Source organism: Notechis scutatus, chromosome 6 (genome assembly GCF_049901735.1).
Source record: "Notechis scutatus isolate UNSWTSFEM ecotype Mainland chromosome 6, rNotScu1.2, whole genome shotgun sequence".
Lineage (NCBI taxonomy): Eukaryota > Metazoa > Chordata > Lepidosauria > Squamata > Elapidae > Notechis > Notechis scutatus.
Genome location: NC_142014.1, coordinates 82,086,426 through 82,105,894, shown reverse-complemented (window position 1 = coordinate 82,105,894; position 19,469 = coordinate 82,086,426). Strand labels below are relative to the sequence as shown.

The 19,469-nt window shown below is 45.2% G+C and overlaps 2 protein-coding genes across 3 annotated transcripts in view; both read right to left on the bottom strand.

Annotated features, from left to right (window-relative positions):
• The window catches only part of LOC113427841 (C-type lectin lectoxin-Phi1), a 370,378-nt gene that overhangs the window by 77,460 nt on the left and 273,449 nt on the right, over positions 1–19,469 (bottom strand). The window lies entirely within an intron of this gene.
• On the bottom strand, positions 852–10,194 carry LOC148130276 (C-type lectin domain family 1 member A-like). Its single transcript, XM_087969159.1, has 5 exons — positions 10,152–10,194; positions 9,807–9,905; positions 7,172–7,326; positions 3,460–3,602; positions 852–975 (listed from the first exon to the last, which is right to left on the bottom strand). The coding sequence occupies exons 1-5, from the start codon at positions 10,192–10,194 to the stop codon at positions 852–854; spliced, it is 564 nt and encodes a 187-aa protein (XP_087825285.1).

Here is a 19,469-nt window from a genome sequence, read left to right as displayed (position 1 = left end):
TTACTCCTAATAAATCTTCTTTAAGTGCCTACCGTCCCTGTCCTATTGTTTCTCTTATTCTTTTATTTTTCTTATATGTACCCATTTCATGTATTCACAACTATGTATACACTTATACTTATTATCTTGTAAACAATTGGCAAATCAAATAAATAAATAAATAAATAAATAAATAAATAAATAAATAAAAATAAATAAATAAATAAAGTTCAGCTTGGGACTCCATGATTTAAATGGGGTTAAGTGCCAAAGCCTTGACAAACTGTACTGTAACTTGAAACTGATCAGCCTCTCAAGGATGCTAGCCGCAAGGAAAATTGGAGCGACAAGACTAAACAAACAAAAAAAGTAGAAATCCCTGAGAAGGTAAATAAATATCAACGGTCACCGTGAAATAGTTCAAATTTCTTAAGACATTGTAAGAGTGGGGGGAAAAAACAGCATTTGGAAGATATAAACGAGCAGCATTAAAGAATGAAAATCAAAGGAATGGAAGCATTTGATACAGGCATTGAATTTTCTGCGTTCGATCCTAAGTGCAGGCAGATATTTCTCTGGGCACACTGAGAACATATCTGCTGAACAAAAGCTCCGCACTGGCGACAGGAAGAGCATCCGGCCATTAAAACACTCAGCTCCATTCCATCGCCCGGACTCCACCCCACAAGGGATTATGAGGTCGTTAAAAGAGGATGCCTTAATTTCTTTGAAGAACAAGATATATATCCCTTGGGCTTTTTCATTCGCGGAGGTGCTTCCTGAGGTCCCAATGGGTTATCCGATGAGGGGAACCTTTATTGCAAAAAGGGAGGGGGGGGAGAGGGGAGAAGGACATTTTGGGGTGGATGGTTTCAATGCACTGATTTCTTGCACAGGCATTTCATCTCCTCGCTGCAGATGTTGGTGACCACCTTTCCGTTGCTAATTGCCATGCAACATTCAGTGAGGATACAAGGCTTGGGTACGTGTATAGATCTGTCGAGAGATTTAAAAAAAAATAATAACAAGAATTACTGATTTTTTAAAAAAAGGCTCTGTCAGGATTCCACCAGTCGGTCTTATTAAATCATGATTCTCGAACCAAACTTCAAAGGATTCATTAGAGGCGACATACTGGCACTGCGCTGTATGAAGCCAACTCTGACATACGTAATTTACAGTCCCCTGTGATCCTGTTTCCCACTCCCTCCCTTCTGGGTGTCATCAATCACATTCTCCAATTAAATATATTCGCAGGCAAAAGCTATGGTAGTTTAGTTACAATCTTTTCAAGATAAGAGTTGGAATGTACTTCCACTTTCAAACTGCTCTTCCAGATTTCCTTCCTCCCCCCTCCCCTTTTTATGGCAACTACTAAAACAGGCCTAGGAATGTTTTATGAGTTGACATTCGGCTCCTCTCACTTCTTGAAGGTGACCTGTATTAGTGCAGATATAGAGTTTAGATTTGCAAACCCCCCCGCAAACTTGGTTGAATTTTCGGCATGGAATCTTGCTATAAGGCGATCAGCCTGGACGTTCCTACTCTTTACCCAAGATGCCTCTGATAATGGGTAGCCCTTCCACTTGATTTACTGTCAGGATTCCAGCAATCACTCCAATTAAATCATGATTCTCAAGCCAAACTTCAAAAAACTCCAAAGGATTCATTAGAGGCGACATACTGGCCCTGCCCTATACGAAGCCAACTCTGGCCTATGTAATTTACAGCCACCTATGACCCTGTTTTCCCCCTCCCTCCTGGGTGTGTCATAAATCAGATTCTCCAACTGAGCACCTTCACAGGCTGGGTGTCATCAATCACATTCTCCAATTAAATATATTCGCAGGCAAAAGCTCTGGTAGTTTAGTTACAATCTTTTAAAGAGAAGAGTTGGAATGTACTTTCACTTCCAAACTGCTGCATGGCTCTTCCAGATTTCCTTCCTCTCCCCCATCTCTTTTTTTATGGCAACTACTAAAACAGAACTAGGGATGTTTTATGAGTTGACAGCCTCATTGCAGGCAGCCGTCTGCTTACAACTATTCATTTACTGGCCGTTCAAAGCTCCAATGGCACTCATAAAAGTGATCGCCACGATTGTTAAGTTAGTCACATGGGGGTGAAGTGAATCTAGATGCCCCACTGACTTGGTTGGTCAGTAGGGCACGAAAAGGATATCACATGACCTCTGGATATGGCACCCATCATAAATAGAGTCCATGGCCAAGCGTCGGAATTCGGATCACGTTGATTGTGGGGATGCTGCAGCGGTCGTAAGGGTGAAAAACGGTTCTAAGTCACTTTTTTTCAACGTCTGGTTGTAGCTTCGGACACTAAGCAAACTTTTGTAAGTCGAGGCCTGCCTTCCAGCTGCCACCTATCGTCAGCTGTTGTTTTAAAGCAGGATTTTTGGGGACTATCCTGGAGCCAGGATCTTTTGAAAAGATTCGAAAATATTTTAAAAGATATTTTAAAGCAGGGCTCTCCAACCTTGGCAACTTTAAGGCTTGTGGTATGGTTGGCTGAGGGACTCTGGGAGTTGGAGTCCACAAGTCTTAAAGTCGCCAACATTAGAGGCCTCACAACTAGGGAATTCTGGGAGTTGAAGACCACAAGTCTTCTAGGGAACTTAAAGTCGCCAACATTGGAGGCCTCACAACTAGGGAATTCTGGGAGTTGAAGACCACAAGTCTTAAAGTCGCCAACACTGGAGGCCTCACAACTAGGGAATTCTGGGAGTTGAAGACCACAAGTCTTAAAGTCGCACAACATTGGAGAAGCCTCACAACTAGGGAATTCTGGGAGTTGAAGACCACAAGTCTTAAAGTCGCCAACATTGGAGGCCCCACAACTAGGGAATTCTGGGAGTTGAAGACCACAAGTCTTAAAGTCGCCAACATTGGAGGCCTCACAACTAGGGAATTCTGGGAGTTGAAGACCACAAGTCTTAAAGTCGCCAACATTGGAGGCCTCACAACTAGGGAATTCTGGGAGTTGAAGACCACAAGTCTTAAAGTCGCCAACATTGGAGGCCTCACAACTAGGGAATTCTGGGAGTTGAAGACCACAAGTCTTAAAAGGTTTACTGGCTGAGGAACTCTGGGAGTTGAAGTCCACAAGTCTTCTGGAGAACCGGTAGCGGAAATTTTGAGTAGTTGGGAGAACCGCCCAACCCCACCTCTGACTGGGCCCACCCCATCTAGCCTCCAGCTCCCATTGAGTGCCAGATGATTGGCTGGGACTTCTTTGGTTGCCCTGCACAGGAGAACAGAGCTGGAAAGGAGGTTAGTGGGGTGGGGAGGGAAGGGGGATTTTGCAGTATATCCTTCCCCTGCCACGCCCATGCCCCAAGCCACGCCCACAGAACCGGTAGTCAATTTTTTTGAATCCCACCGCTGGAAATGACCTTCCCCAGGATAGCTCCACCTTTTGTACCCCATCCCACCCACCCCAGCCCTGGGGGAAGGTGACCCTCACATCCGGATGTGCATGAGTTCTCCATCTGCCCAATGCCAGGTCTTCTGTGAGAGGTTGAAGAACAAACCGATCCAGACCTTCTGCGGGATGTGGCTGTGATTGATCACGGTGACCCATTTGCGGGACTCTCGGAGCAGGAATTCCTAGAGGGGAAATGCCGGGTTTGATTCTGGCCACAGACCAGGAAATGGGGGGGGGGGTAACTCAGGGCAGCCCCAACCTCTGGACGCTCAAGGACAGGGGTTGCCATAGCACCTCAGCAATGCCCACCCCTTCAAACAGAGCAACGGTGGAGTGGGATTTACACCTTGAAAACAGAAGGTTCTTAAAGTGCCTACGGAAAGAAAACCAGAGACTTGACTTCTGTACAAGAATAACAGAGTTGGAAGGGACCTGGGAGGTCTTCTAGTCCAACCCACTGCTCAAGCAGGAAAAGTTATACTATCACAGACAAATGGTTGTGTCATGCCCCTGGTGGAGACGGACTCTGGGGGAGAGGAGGAACAGCCCACAGGGAGTGGAAGTGTGGCTCCGGAGGTGGTGGAGGAGGCTGGGGAAGGGCAGAGGCCGGCTGGGCAGTCAGAGGAGGACCCAGGCCCACCCCCTACCCATCCTAGGGCACGCAGGGAGGAGAGGATAAGGTAGAGATGTGGTCTCCTAGGGAGGAGATGGCCTTGATCTTCTTCATGGGCTGCAGCTGTGACAACTGGATAAGAGGATGGACATGCGTATGGGCGAGCGCTGGAAACAAAGCATGGAAATATCTCTAGTTTATGGTTCCTCTCTGAGTTTGGCGTCCTTCCCAGTGTGTGTTCTGATATCTGTGGACGTCTTCCAGCCATTATCTTGCCTGGTTTGTGTTGCTTTTTTCCTTCTTCGTGTAACTGTGTGGGATTTTTTTCTGTCTTCCGTCAAAGGTATTCGGAGCTTGGAAGCAAAGTGAGGGAATAAGAGGGGCTTCATCTGTTTTCTGTGACTGTGTTTGTTTTGTATCCCACCCTGGGTCATTGCAGGTTGTCTAATATTTTCTTGAAAATCCCCACAGTAATATTGAATTGCTAACTAGAGCATACAAAACCTTTGCTGGACCAATACTCGAATACAGCTCATCAGTCTGGAACCTGCATATTGGACATTAATACAATCGAGCGAATCCAGAAGTATTTCACGAGTACTACACTCCTCTGCTCGCAACAGAATACCCTACATCACCAGGCTTGAGATTTTGGGGTTGGACAACCTTGAACTATGCCACCTACGGTTGGACTTAAGCGTAGTACAAAAAATTATCTGCTACAATGTCCTCCCAGTCAATGACTACTTCAGCTTCAACCGCAACAACACAGGAGCACACAACAGATACAAACTCAATGTAAACCGCCCCAAACTTGATTGCAGAAATTACGACTTTAACAACAGAGTGGTCAATGCCTGGAATGCACTACCTGACTCTGTTGTTACATCCCCTAACCCCCCACTCCTTTAACCTTAAACTATCCACTATTGACCTCACCCCCATTCCAGGGTTGAAGCCCCTGCAATTTCTGGTGACAAGTCCTTCCACTCATTAATTAGTCCAACTGTAGCAGTTGGAAGGGACCTTGGAGGTCTTCTAATCCAACCCCCTGTTTAGGCAGGAAACCCGATGCCATTTCAGACAACTGACTGTCCAATCTCTTCTTAAAAACTCCCCGTGTTGGAGAATTCACAACTTCTGGTGGCAAGTTGTTCCACTGGTACATTGTCCTCCCTGTTAAGAAGCTTCTCCTTAATTCCAAGTTGCTTTTCTCCTTGATTAGATTCCATCCATGGCTTCTTGTCCTGCCCTCTGGCGCTTTGGAGAAGAGGTCGAACTGAATGGATAAAGAACTTGGGGGAAAAATTGGAACCTTGATGGAAGCAAGAGTATTTTATGCACAAAAAATGGAAGGACACTTTGATCCCCACAACTTTGGGTGAATGGCTGCCAAAATGGAGGGAATTTGCAGAGATGGCTAAATTGACCACGTCAATTAAAGAAAGGAACATAATTGTTTTATTTTATTTTGAAACTTTGATTTTGGCTTTTGCTGATTAGGTAGGTTTGTTACAATAGTAATATATATACCTAAAGAAGAGGGGAGGGGTCAACTTATTTTCCAAAGGACCAGAAAGCAGGACAAAGAAACAATGGATGGAAACTAATCAAGGTGGGAGGCAACCTGGAAGTCAGGAGAAACTTCCCAACAGGGAGGACAATTAATCAGTGGAACAGCTTGCCACTAGAAGTTGTGGGTATATAAACAACCCCCTCTAAAGTGTTGGCACACAATACGCTCCCTTCTTTTTGGTTAGGTTGAAGGATTTCTGCAAAAATCTACGTTTTCATCTTAGGAATTGGCTTTTTGTATTTTGTTGGTTGGTTTATTGAATTTGTGAAACCTTCCCGCCTCCAAACAGACTCTGGGTGTCTTAGTTTTTTAAAAGTCCACTGTTGCTTATCTGAAAGGCAACCTGAGTCTCCTCATTGGTGAGAGGGGTTGTCATGTCCCTGTTGGAGTCTGAATCCAAGGAGGAAGATGAGCGGCTGACAGGGAGTGGGAGTGTGACTCCGTCAGCTGTGGAGGAAACTGGGGAAGGGCAAAGTCCAGCTGGGCAGAGCAGGGAAGAGGTAGAACAAGGGAGAGGGAGTGTGGAGGAAGACCCAGCCCCACCCTCTCTTCATCCTAGGGCACTCTGGGAGGAACGGAGAAGAGAGCAACGTGGGTTGCGTGGCTTACGGGGGAGGAAAGGGCCCTGATTCCCTTCAATAGGCACACCTGGAAGAGAGTTTAAAAGAGATGCATGTTGAGTATGGCAGCTGCTGGGAGCAAACGTGAGTTTATCTTGTGTTGACTTTGCTTATCTGTGTTCCTGGCATCATCCCAGCTGTGTTAAGTTATTGCTGTGCCTTCACATCTGGAATTCTTGCTCCTGCCCTGCCAAACTAATTACCTCAATTTGGCTTGGATGGACTTAAAGTTACAGTTTTTGTTGACCATGTTTTGGACTTGATTCCCTGCAGTTAAAGGCTGTTCCTGGGAGAGTTTTTCTCCAGCCCAGAAGGTAACCTGGACATTGGGGGCAAAGTTGGGGCTATTGAAGGGACCCTTATTGATTATCTGACTGTGTTGCCTTTGTGCCACGCCCCTTTGGGTCATCACAGGAGTGGTATATAAATTTGACTAGATGAATAGATAGACAAACAGACAGACAGACAGACAGACAGACAGACAGATGAGAAATGAGAGATAGATACAGAAAGATATAGAGATAGAGGAGGGGATAGAATGGATAGATACATAGAGACAGATGATAGATGGAGATAGATAGATAGATAGATAGATAGATAGATAGATAGATAGATAGATAGATAGATAGATAGACAGACCGACAGACAGACAGATAAATAGATGAGAAATGAGATATAGATATAGAAAGAGAGATATAGAGATAGAGGAAATAGAATGGATAGATACATAGAGACAGATGATAGATGGAGATAGATAGATAGATAGATAGATAGATAGATAGATAGATAGATAGATAGATAGATAGATAGATAGATAGATATAGAGGAGAGGAGAGAGGGGGCAGAGGGAGATAGGATCTCATTTCCAGGAACAAGCAGCGCCTCCCCCGTCCGCCCACCCGCCTACTTGCCCCCAATTGCAGTAACGGCAGGAATGCTCACCATTTCCCCGTCCGTGTCGGCCTTGAGCAGCCTGCTTCCCCGGGCCTTGCATTTCTCCGCGCACATTTCCCAGGGCATCACGAAATCCGTCCGTCGGTAGCAGTTCTCTGCCCGTTGCAGCCAGGTGTGGTTGCGGCAGAGTTTACAATGCTGACCTAGAGAGGGAGGGTGGAGGGATCTCAGAGGTGGGAGTCTACCGGTTCTGACCCATTCTGCAGAACCCGTAGCGGAAATGTTGAGTAGTTCGGAGAACTGGCCAATCCAGCATACACCACCTCTGACTGGCCCCGCCCCCATCTCTTCTCTGCCTCCCATTGAGTCCCAGCTGATTGGCTGGTTCTTCTTTGGTTGCAGGAGAACGGAGCTGGAAAGCAGGTTAGTGGGGTGGGGAGGGAAGGGGGATTTTGCAGTATATCCTGACCCTGCCATGCTCACCAAGCCACGCCTACCAAGCCATACCACACCCACCAAGCCACACCCAGATAGTGCCACGCCCACCAAGCCACACCCGCAGCTGATCAGCTGGGTCTTCTTGGATTGCCCTGCACAGGAGAATGGAGCTGGAAAGCAGGTTAGTGTGGTTGGGGAGGGAAATGGGGATTTTGCAGTAACCTTCCCCTGCCACGCCCACCAAGCCACGCCCACGGAACCGATAGTAAATTTTTCGAATCCCACCACTGGTGTGGGGGGGGGGGCGCAAGGGGAGGTAAAAAAAGCACAGCCCCCCCCCCCCCAGCTCATTCATCCAGTTCTTCTCTCTTTGCACACACCCCTTTTCAGAACTGGGGTGGAGGGAGGCTGAGTTGATGGCTGAAAGTGTGGAAAGTTAGCACCCACCCTTCTCCTAGAACAGTGATGGCTAACCTACGACACGCGTGTCACTCGTGACACGCCGAGGCACTTTGACTGACACGCCTGTTGGTGTGGGGAAAACTTGCACATTTAGAGGCTGCCTGTGCTCTGCTCCAATCCCTGCTCCCTGCTTGTTGCGTGGAGGCGTGGTGTCACCAATGCTGCCGCGAGATCTTTGCAGCAGAGAACCAGTTTTAACCGCCATAAACTGAGGTTTGTCAGTTTCATTACCTCAGGAACGCTACAGGAGGAAAGGAGATCCATGAGGTTCACAGCCCTGTAAGGTGGCCTTCCGAGCCCCCCATCCTGCACCTGCAGCCCTGAGACCAGGGAGACGAGTTTCACAGCCCTGTGTGATCACCCCAGTCCGTCATAAACCAAATTATTGATATTTCTTGAAGTGACACACGACCCGAGGAAGGCTACACTTTTTCCCGATTTTTGACACACCAAGCTGAAAAGGTTAGCCATCACTGTCCTAGAAGAATGAAATGTTCTAGGAAATATTAAAAAGGCAGAATATTTCCCCTAAAAGAGAAATAGGAATCTTAAGGGTGACAGAAACTCAGCCCCAGCAGATATTTTGGGTGCCCATCTTATTTACAAGGCAAAAGGCCGTCAGCTCCAGGGTGATGGGATTCGCCCTCGCTCAAAATCCAAACCAGGCCAAAGCCATTCAGCCATACAAGGAATTGCCCAAAGCCCCTTCATTACATCACTCAGCAAGATTCAACCAAGCCTGGGACACAAGACAACCTGTGCATGGCCCTGTGCGACTCTGACAACCAATCAGGATACATTTCTTGCCACAGGAACAGGAAGCAAGTTCAAAGCCCAAGAGAGGGCATAAATCTCTCTCTCTCTCTCTCTCTCTCTCTCTCTCTCTCTCTCTCTTTGCTCGAAGAGAACAACATGGGTTGCGTGGCTTACGGGGGAGGAAAGGGCCCTGATTCCCTCCATTAGGCACACCTGGAAGAGAGTTTAAAAGAGATGCATGCTGAGTATGGCAGCTGCTGGGAGCAAACGTGAGGTTATCTTGTGTTGACTTTGCTTATCTGTGTTCCTTCAGACCATGTGGTCCTGCTGTCCAACATAAAACCCTCTTTCCAATCAGCTTCTATGCTTCCAGTGTATTTTTCCCCACTTGGAACTGAACCCAGATGGACGTTTCTTCCAACAACAAAAGGAATGGTTGAGATTGTAGAGATATTTCCAACTGGGAGGGTACAGAAGTCTGCCTCAAAGGAAGATTTTTCTACCTCTCCCATAAGATATCTCTTCTAATGCACACTTTTGAGGATGCAGCCATTAACATGTTCTAGGGACTTTGGGTGTAGATCCTGACTCCTTGATGCATTCTGAGCGTGGCTGTTTGCTGCTGACATTTCATTACCTAACTTTGTAGCATCATCAATGCTAGAAGACACTGGGGTTGCTGAAAAGAGAAGGAGGAAGAGGTAGAAGAGGAGGAGGAGGAGGAGAAGAAGAAGAAGGAGGAGGAGGTAGAGGAAGAAGAGAAGGAGGAAGAAGTAGAAGAAGAAATAGTAGAGGAAGAGATAGAGGAAGAAGGGGAAGAAGAAGGAGAAGGAGAAGAGGAGATAGAGGAAGGGGAAGAAGAGGAAGAGGAGGAGGAGGAGGAGGAGGAGGAGGAGGAGGAGGAGGAGGAGGAGGAGGAGGAGGAGAGGAGGAGGAGGAGGAGGAGGAGGAGGAGGAGGAGGAGATGGTGACTTTATGGCCTTAGTTCTATTCTATTCTATTTTTGGAGCACAGAGGAGACACTAACCTTGGTCTCCTGCCAACAGTTTGATAGCATCATTCAACCTTTTCTCCCTGGTCCTCATCCGGAGAGTTTGGTCATTTAATGTATCGGCCTTCTGGATATCTGAAACGAAGGAGAAACAAGGCAGAGACTATTGTGCAGAAGGAGGTTCTCCCCCAGGATGGTGGGGACAGAGAGTCACTCCCACCAACCTGCAAAGCTCAGGCCAGCCACCACCCAGGGAATCTCAGCCCCATATTTTGATGTTGGTCCGAATGTGATGGCAACAAGAAACTCAGCTTGGGAGGAGTTGAGAAAGGTCCCACTGCCTGACCAGGTGAGGCAGTGGGACCTCGCCGCCATCAATACCATGGCCTTCTAAAGCAGCAGGCTCCAACTCCAACACCACCATGGCCTTCTAAAGCTGTGAACCTTGCCAGCTTTCAGGTGGGTGGACTCCAATTCCCAGAATTCCCCAGCCAGCATGACTGGCTGGGGAATTCTGGGAGTTGGGGCCCATCCACCTGAACCTCTAAATTGAGAGGCCTTGTTCTAAAGCTGGTTCAGCTCCTAGTACATCCTTCCAGACCAGACCCAACGGCTTTCTAACAGCCTTCCAAATTCTACCCATTGGTCCAGCTCTTTCTTGGTTGACCTCCCTTAGTTCCTTGCTCCTAGACGTCCCCATCAGGTGTCCAACCCTGGGTAGGAGAGTCATCCTGACACCCCCAATATTGTATGGAGGGTCTCAGACGGAAAGGACTCCAAGCCGGCGGGACAATTATGACCGTAGACAGAAGAACAACCGCTAGACCTTTTGATCAAATGTAGCTTTGATGTTCTTCAGAGATGCTGGACAGGACCCCCTCCTGCACCCTCAGCCATCCAGTCCCAACAGCCAAGGATTTATGGGAGGGATTGCTCCATCTACACTTGAGAGGAGAAGAGGCCCAGGAGGGGAGACCGCAAGGCTGGGAGAAGCAGAGGTAACTTACAGATGTTAAGGAAACCCATCAGCGTGGAGAACAAGGTCAGGGCGACCACCGCTAAGAAAATGGCAAGGAATTGTGCCCAGCTGGTTATGCCAAGGAATTCTGGGAGGAAACAAAGGACAAATGCCATTAATGACAGAAGGAAAATAGTTGTAGCTCAGGTGAGGCCTTTGGTGAACACGGCGGTTTTCTTGCAGACGTTTCATGACCCAACTAGGGAACATCATCAGTGCTAGAGGGGAGTGGGATTTGCAAGGAGGAGGAGGAGGAGGAGGAGGAGGAGGAGGAGGAGGAGGAGGAGGAGGAGGAGAAAGGTGGCTGTGGGGTCCTTGGTGCTCTCTGAGCTTGGTGGCTTTCTTGCAGACGTTTCATGACCCAACTAGGGAACATCATCAGAGCTAGAAGGGAGGGGGGGTTGCCTTCTGTTTATATACAGTAGTTCGCCCTGCTAATGTTGGTAGAAGGAAGAATTCCTTCCTTCGTTCCTTCATTCGCTATGGAGTCCTTGATGCTCCCTCTGAGTTTGGGGTTTTTTTTTTTGCAGACGTTTCATGACCCAACTAGGGAACATCATCAGTGCTAGAGGGGAGTAGGGTTTTCAGGGAGGAGGAGGAGGAGGGCGACAACTGCGGGGTCCTTTAATGCTCTCTGAACTTGCTTGTTGTTAAGTGAATCCAGCTTCCCCATTGACTTTCCTTGCCAGGAGGGGAACATGTGATCAGGGAACACTGTGACCGTCATAAACATGAACCAGTTGCCAAGCGTTTGAATTTTGACCGTGGGGATGCTGCAATGGTCATAAGTGTGAATAACAGACATAAGTCATAGATAATCAGAGTTGGAAGGGACCTTGTAGGTCATCTAGTCCAACCCTACACCATTTCTGACAGAGGGCAGTCTAGTCTCTTCTTGAAAGCTTCTAGTGATGAAGCTCCCACAACTTCTGAATAACAGAATAATAACAAGAGTTGGAAGGGACCTTATAGGTCATCTAGTCCAACCCTCCGCCAAAGCGGGAGACCCTGCACCATTTCTGACAAATGAGAGTCCAATCTCTTCTTGAAAGCTTCTAGTGGTGATGCTCCCACAACTTCTGAATAACAGAATAATAATAGAATAAGAGAGGTTGGAAGGGACCTTGTAGGTCATCTAGTCGAACCCACTGCCCAAGCAGGAGACCCTACACCATTTCTGACAGAGGGCAGCCTAGTCTCTTCTTGAAAGCTTCTAGTGATGAAGCTCCCACAACTTCTGAATAATAATAGAATAAGAGAGGTTGGAAGGGACCTTGTAGGTCATCTAGTCCAACCCTCCGCCCAAGTGGGAGACCCTACACCATTTCTGACAGATGGCAGTCCAATCTCTTCTTGAAAGCCTCCAGGGATGAAGCTCCCACAACTTCCCAAGGCAACTTCTGTTCCATGTGTTGATTGTTCTCCCTGTCAGAAAGTTTCTCCTTAGTTCCAGGTTGAATCACTCCTTGTTCAGCAGGGTTGCCAGATTGCAGCTTGGCTCTGCGGCCAAACTCAAGTCAAAATACGGCCAAATTATTTTCTCTCACGGCCAAAAATTTTTATGCAATATAACATGAGGATATATCGTTTTTTGTTTTTTGTTTAACTGTTTTTAAATAATCAAATCATAAAAAAATAGTCTTTATTCGACAACGTGACATGACGTCATGGGAATTTCTGCGTTTCTTTACTCACATCCAGGCTAGGCAGCTCACTTCAAATAACCGCTACTACCGGTTGGAAAGCTCAGGGCCAAATGCAGCGATCCTGAGGGGGGAGCTAGGGCATGAGGGTTTTTAGGGGATTCCCCCGATTGAAAAATATAATCACTAAACAAATAAAACGACACAAAAATAGCCATTATATATAGAATCCTTATGAAAACTGAATGCTCAATAACCGTAGTAGTCCAGGGTGAGCGCGCACGTCATTCTCAGTCCCTCTTATTTTATTTTTTTCCTGTACTTTTTATCTCCCTATTGTTCCATGGCGGATGCCTCCCTCCACTCTTGTTTCCTTTTTCCTCTCTCCCAATACAGTCGGTCAATGCGGAAACCAAATAGGATGCCGCTTTTGGGATTTGGTGTTACGGGAAAATGCGGTGTGCCCACTAGGGTGAGTACATGCGTAGTTATGCTGGTTTTCAGACGATCTGACAGTCATTTTCATGCGAATATATTGTATTGAAAACCAGTATTCGGCCAACATTTCGATTTCACGGCCAAGCAACTTTCATACGGCCAAATTTCCAGCCAAATATATTTGGCCGGAGACATGATTTTTTTTCACGGCCAAACAGATTTCTATACGGCCAGATTTCTTGAATTTGGCCGGAAAAAACAGCCAGATGGCAACCCTGTTGTTCAGTTTCCATCCATTATTCCTTGTAACTTTTTTCACTGCTGTTGCAATTTTGAATGGTCCTTAAGCGAACTGTTGTAAGTCAAGGATTATCTGTATTCTGCAGCAGCAATACATTTTATATGTATCCCATTGAACTAATTTAAATTAAATAAAAAAGGATTAAAATTTGAATTGAAATGAAATGGATTCCCATTTGGACTTAATTAAAAGCAGATTAATATGGGAATTTAAAGTAAAACAGTTGAAAATTTGAATGGAAATAGAATTAAATTAAAGTGGTTTAATGTTTAAATATAAATTAAAATGGAGTGATATTTGAATTTAAATAAAAATGGATTAAAATTGGAATTGAAATTAAAATACTGTATATGAAAGATTGAATTTACATTAAATTAAAAAATGGATTGGCTTTTGAGTTTAGATCACATTAAAAATGGATGATGCTTCGAAAGCACAATTAAACTACTTAAGGCCTAGACCATAAGAAGAACCAAAGAGGGAACAGGCCAGCTTGCTAGCCATCTTGGTTTGTTGCTGTTATAACTATAAACATAGTTATGATGATCATCCTGTCTTTTCAAGGAATTCATCCTAATTTTGCTGCTTACCTGCAAAGAAGGCCCGGCACAAAACCCACCTGCAGCCTCCTCTCCCTCCCAACTCCCCCTCCCCTCCTACAGGGTGCAGCCTCCGGTTTAAACAGAGGACAGGTTTCTAGTCCTCATGCCCACTGGGAAGCAGTTCAACCTGGGAAAAAGAGCCAGAAAAGCAAGGAAGGTTTGCAAAGAATCACACAGGACTTCTAAGCAAGAGAGCTGTTTTGTAAGGCCTGTAGGCCTCCCCCAATGAAGACCACCACCCCCCAGGCCCGTGCTGGGGCAGCCTTGCTCCCCCACTTACTGGGGGGAGAAAGGCATAGGCTGTACTTCTTCCTCCTGGCCATGAAGACCTTCTGCTTTGGGGGCAACCTGGGCGCTTTCGAGCTTTTCCAGAAAGCTGGTCCTTTCTGGTGTGTGTTTGCCTGCTGGGGGGACTGGTCGAAGAACCGGAGCGATGAGTGGGACCAGACTCGGAGTGGAGAGTGGGACCCACTGGTCCGCATCCTTTCTCGGCTCGCCCTGGCACCACCAGGGTGGTGGTGGAAATGTCTCCGTTCTCTGTGATGCCAACTGCCACTGTACTGCCACCAGGGCACCGTTGGCTTTTTCAGCTGGGGGCCTCACTTGCCCCCCCAGAAGGTTCCGGCACAGCTTGAATCATTTCCCTCCCCCCCAAGGCAGATTCATATCCTGGATTGCTAATCTCTTCCTCCTTTTGCAAATGAGTTGTGTTTGATTCAACTCGCCCAAGGAGGAAACAGATGGCGTTTTATGTTTGGTGGATGGAGAGAGAGAGATAGATAGATAGATAGATAGATAGATAGATAGATAGATAGATAGATAGATAGATAGATAGATAGATAGATAGAGGGTGGGAGGGAGAGATTATAAATAGATGATAGAATAGATGCACAGATAATATATTATAAAGAGAGAGAGATTATAGATGATAGATTATAAATAGATCAGGTAGATAATATAGTTTATAAATAGATGATAGAGGGAGAGAGAGAAAGAGAGAAATTGAGATTATAAATAGATTATAAATAATTATAGATAGCTGATAGATAAAATAGATTATAAATAGATAGATGATAGATAAAGAGATATTATAGATTATAGATGGATGCTGTAGGTAGATAGATAATATATAGATGATATATTATAAAGAGAGAGAGATTATAAATAGATAGATTATAAATAGATCAGATGGATAATATAGATTATAAATAGATGATAGATTAAAAATAGATTATAAATAAATGATTGAGAAATTGAGATTATAAATAGATAGCTAGATTATAAAATATAAATAGCAGATTATAAATAGAGAGATGATAGATAAATAGTTAGATAATATAGAGTATAGAAAGATATACATAGATTATAGATGATATATCACAGAGAGAGAGATTTTAAATAGATAATAGATTATAAATAGATCAGATGGATAATATAGATTATGAATAGATTATAGATTATAAATAGATGAGCGAGTGAGAGGATATGATATTATAGATATCTAGATTATAAAATATAAATAGCAGATTATAAATAGATAAATGATAGATAAATAGTTAGATAATATAGATTATAGATAGATATACATAGATTATAGATGATATATCATAGAGAGAGAGATTTTAAATAGATAATAGATTATAAATAGATCAGATGGATAATATAGATTATGAATAGATTATAGATTATAGATAGATGAGTGAGCGAGAGAGGATATAGATATCTAGATTATAAAATATAAATAGCAGATCAAATAGATTGTAAATAGATAGATAAAGATAATATAGATGATAGATAGACAGACAGACAGACAGACAACATGGACAGAGCTAAATGATAGAGAAGGATAGATGGAGTGGATAAATGGATGACAGATGTTGAGAACAGAATAACAAGAGTTGGAAGGGACCTTGGAGGTCTTCTAGTCCAACCCACTGTCTGGGCAGGAAACCCTACACCACTTCAGACAAATGGTTATCCAACATCTTTTCAAAATCTTCCAGTATTGGAGCATTCACGACTTCTGGAGGCAATTATCCTCACTGTCAGGAAATTTCTCCTTAGTTCTAGTTTTAATCTGTCCTTGATGAGTTTCCATCCATTTTTTTCTTGTCTTGCCCTCAGGGGCTTTGGAGAATAGTTTGACTCCCTCTTCTTTGGGGGCAGGCCCTGAGATACTTGCAGACTGCTATCCTGTCACCCTTAGTCCTTCTTTTCATGAAACCAGACATATTCAGTTCCTGCCACCTTTCTTGATAGGTTTTATCCTCCAGCCTCCTAAAAATCATCTTTGTTGCTCTTCTCTGCACCCTTCCCAGAGTCCCAACATCTTTTTTTTTTACATCGTGGCAACCAAAACTGGATGCAAATATTCCAAGCCTTACTGAAAGCCTCGCAAAGCGGCATTAACACTTCTCCCGATCTTGATTCTGTCCCTTTAAAATATAAAAATGCCCCACGGCCATTTTGAGGTCTTCCCAGCTCCGGGACCCCAGTTCCTGACATGGAGGAGCAGGGGAGGCCAGGAGGCCTGACGATGGCAGCTGGCGCCTGGGCCCAAAGGAGGTCTATTGAGGGGAAGCAAAAGGCCGTTGCCCAGGGAGACCCTCTGCCCCCCAAGGGCTGCTGCAGAGAGCTGCAAAGGCCATTTTTAAATTTTATTTGCATTGCTGGAAGACAACCCCCCCCTTTTTCCCCTTTGCAGCCCCCTCCCTCCCTCAAGATGGCCCCCAATGCCTCAGTGCAGCCGCAGGGAGGAAATGCTACTTTGGGGGTGGGGGGAATTCCTCCCCCCACTTGGCTTGCAGCCATTGCTTTCCCTCTGCGGGGGGATTGCTGGTCGGAGGGAGGGCCCAGCACCCCAGGGAGGGCAACTGGGCAGAGAGGGGCATTCTGGGAAATGGAGTCCCCTGGCTGCAGCCCCGCCCAGGAGGAAGGGCCCTCCGGACCTCCTTTTGGGCCCCCAAATCGAAGCGATTCCCTTGGTTCCCAGGGGAGCCCAAATGAAGCCCGCAGGCCCCTTTCAGCGGGAAAGGCCGCCCTGCCCCCCTGTGGTGTTGCAACCCCCCAAGATATCTGGGGGGGCCCTCAGGCCTCGCCTGGCCTGTCTGAGGGGCACAAAGGCAGGAGATCCAAGGGAGGCCGGGCTGCCATGTTTAAGACCCCCAAAGTTGGCCCTGCCAAGGAGGCCCCTGGGGGCCTCCATAGGTCCCCCCAAATGGGGGTGTCCCAGGAGTTGATCTTGCTGGAAAGCGGCCCATCCGGGTTGCGCAGCCGTGGCCCCCCGCAACGGTCACCCTCCAAGGAGGTGCAGGATGAGGGGGGCCCTTCTCGGCCCCCCCACATCCCCCCGAGTAAGCCCCAAAAGGGGGACCCCCTCTTCTGGAGGAGGGGGAGGAGGAGCGGGGCCACACCTGGGAGCCCTGGCATTTTTATTTTTATTTTTATTTTTATTTCACTTCACTTCTACTCTACTCTACTTTATTTCATTTCATTTCATTTTATTATTATTTTATTTTACTTTATTTTACTTTACTTTACTTTACTTTATTATTTTATTTTATTTTATTTTATTTTATTTTAATTGTTTTATTAAGTTTTATTTTATTATTATTTTATTTTATTATGGTAGAATAGAATACGTTATTGGCCAAGTGTGATAGACATACTGGGAATTTGCCTGTGGTGCATAAGTCCCCAGTGTAGAATTATTAGAATTAGGTACATGCAAATATTTTTATTTTATTTTATTATTTTAGAATAGAATAGAATACTGTCTTGACCAAATGTGATAGAACTTGTCTCGGGTGCAAAAGCTCTCAGCGTATATGCAATTTTTATTTTATTTTATTTTATTTTATTAAATTTTATTTATTTTATGTTTTTTTTTCTCATTGTGTTTTATTTATGATTGCACCTTATTTCGTTATTGTACTTTATTTTGTGGGGTCCTTAGTGCTCTCTGAGCTAGCCTGTTTTCTTGCAAATATTCCATAACCCAAACAGGGAACATCATCAGTTTTAGAAGGGAGTGGAGGTTTGCTCTCTGTTGATATATACAAGTGGTTTGCCCTGAGTGTTAGTGGGAGGTTGATTTTATTCCCCCCTCCCCTTCCATTTCCCCTTCCCTCCTCTCCTACTTCCCCTCACTTCCCCTTACCTTCTACCTTTCCCCCCTTTAACCTGCTTACCTTTTACCTTTTTTAACCTTTTATCTTTTATTGTTGCCCTCTGGAGTTATTCCAGGCAGCTTACAAAAAAGGAAAGAAAAAGAAAGAAAGAAATTATCAAGAATAAAGCAATCTTCAATTCTTCCACCCGTCAGCTCAGTCATTCCTGTGCAGAGAATCCAACTTGGGCAGGTGGGGTTGCATTCCTCTGTTCTCACCTCTCCTTGGTCCCTTCCTTCCCTTTTACAGATGCCTGGGATACGACCAACTGGTCTTGCTCCGTCATTGGCCTCCTCTGCATTTGTGCAATCCTCTTCCTTTTGATGATCCTCATGAATCTGAAAGGTAGGCTGACTCGGTTAGCAATATAAATTTTGGGCTCCATTCTGGTTGCAAGTCACAGACTACCTGAAATGGGGTTGGAAGGGACCTTGGAGGTCTTCTAGTCCAATCCTTGTTCAAGCAGAAGACCCCCTATGCCATTTCAGACAAATGGTTGTCCAATCTCTTCTTGAAAACCTCCAGTGTTGGAGCATTCACAACTTCTGGAAGGAAGTATTTCCATTGGTTAATGGTTCTGACTATCAAGAAATTCCTCAGTACTTCTCGGTCTGATTACTCAAAAAAGATCTTACAAAAACATTTGTAATCTTACAAAAAGAAATTTTCTGGTTACAGGGTTGGGAAGGTTGGGAAGCCAAGGCTTCTTGCCCTATTCATTATTGGAATGCACGCAAGAGCTTTGGCCACTGGTCAATTGAAAACATTCAATACGGAAACAAATAAGCAAAAATAACAAACAGAAACACATCTCTTTTTCTTCAACTTCCCTCTGTTTTGAAATGGTATCAAGTCCCCACAAGTTATCAATAGGAAATCAGAAGTAAAATTTAATTATATACATCTAGAATAAAGTCAATGAAGTATTTCGCACTTTACTTTAAACAAAATCGATTAGCAATAGAAGAGAAAATGTGTAACTCATGGTTGAATTGTGGGCTCCTTGGTGATCTCTGAGCTTGGTGATTTTCTTGTTGACATTTCCTGACCTATGGAACATCATTAGTACTAGAAGAGAGGGGTGTTTGCAGAGAGGAGGGGAGGAGGACAAAAGGAGGGGGAGGAGGAGAAGGAAGGAGAAGGAGGAGGAAGAGGATGGATGGAGAAGAAAAAAAGAGGAGGAGGAGGAGGACAATGTGGGAAAAATAGAGAAGATGGAGAAAGGGAAGATAGAGAAGGAGGAGAAGGAATGAAAGGGAGAAAAAAGGAAGGAGAGGAGAGAAAGGCAGAAGGAGAGGAAGGGGAAGGGGAAGAAGAGGAAGAGGGGGAAAGGAGGAGGAGGAGGAGAAGGTAGAAGAAGAAGAGAAGGAGGAAGAAGTAGAAGAAATAGTAGAGGAAGAGATAGAGGAAGGGGAAGAAGAAGATGAAGATAGAAGAAGAGGAGGAGGAGGAGGAAGAGGAGGAGGAAGAGAAGAAGGAAGAAGAAGAAGAAGAAGAAGAAGAAGAAGAAGAAGAAGAAGAAGAAGAA

What these genes read in the sequence shown, in the direction of transcription:
- LOC148130276 (XM_087969159.1), bottom strand. Translation starts at nt 10,194, where the DNA reads ATGGTGGTGTTGGAGTTGGAGCCTGCTGCTTTAGAAGGCCATG. An exon ending in TGCTGCTTTAGAAGGCCATG is followed by an intron (nt 9,906 to 10,151) that starts GTATTGATGGCG and finishes CCTTCGTTTCAG; the next exon opens with ATATCCAGAAGGCCGATACA. An exon ending in GAACTCATGCACATCCGGAT is followed by an intron (nt 976 to 3,459) that starts GTGAGGGTCACC and finishes ATCTCTCGACAG; the next exon opens with ATCTATACACGTACCCAAGC.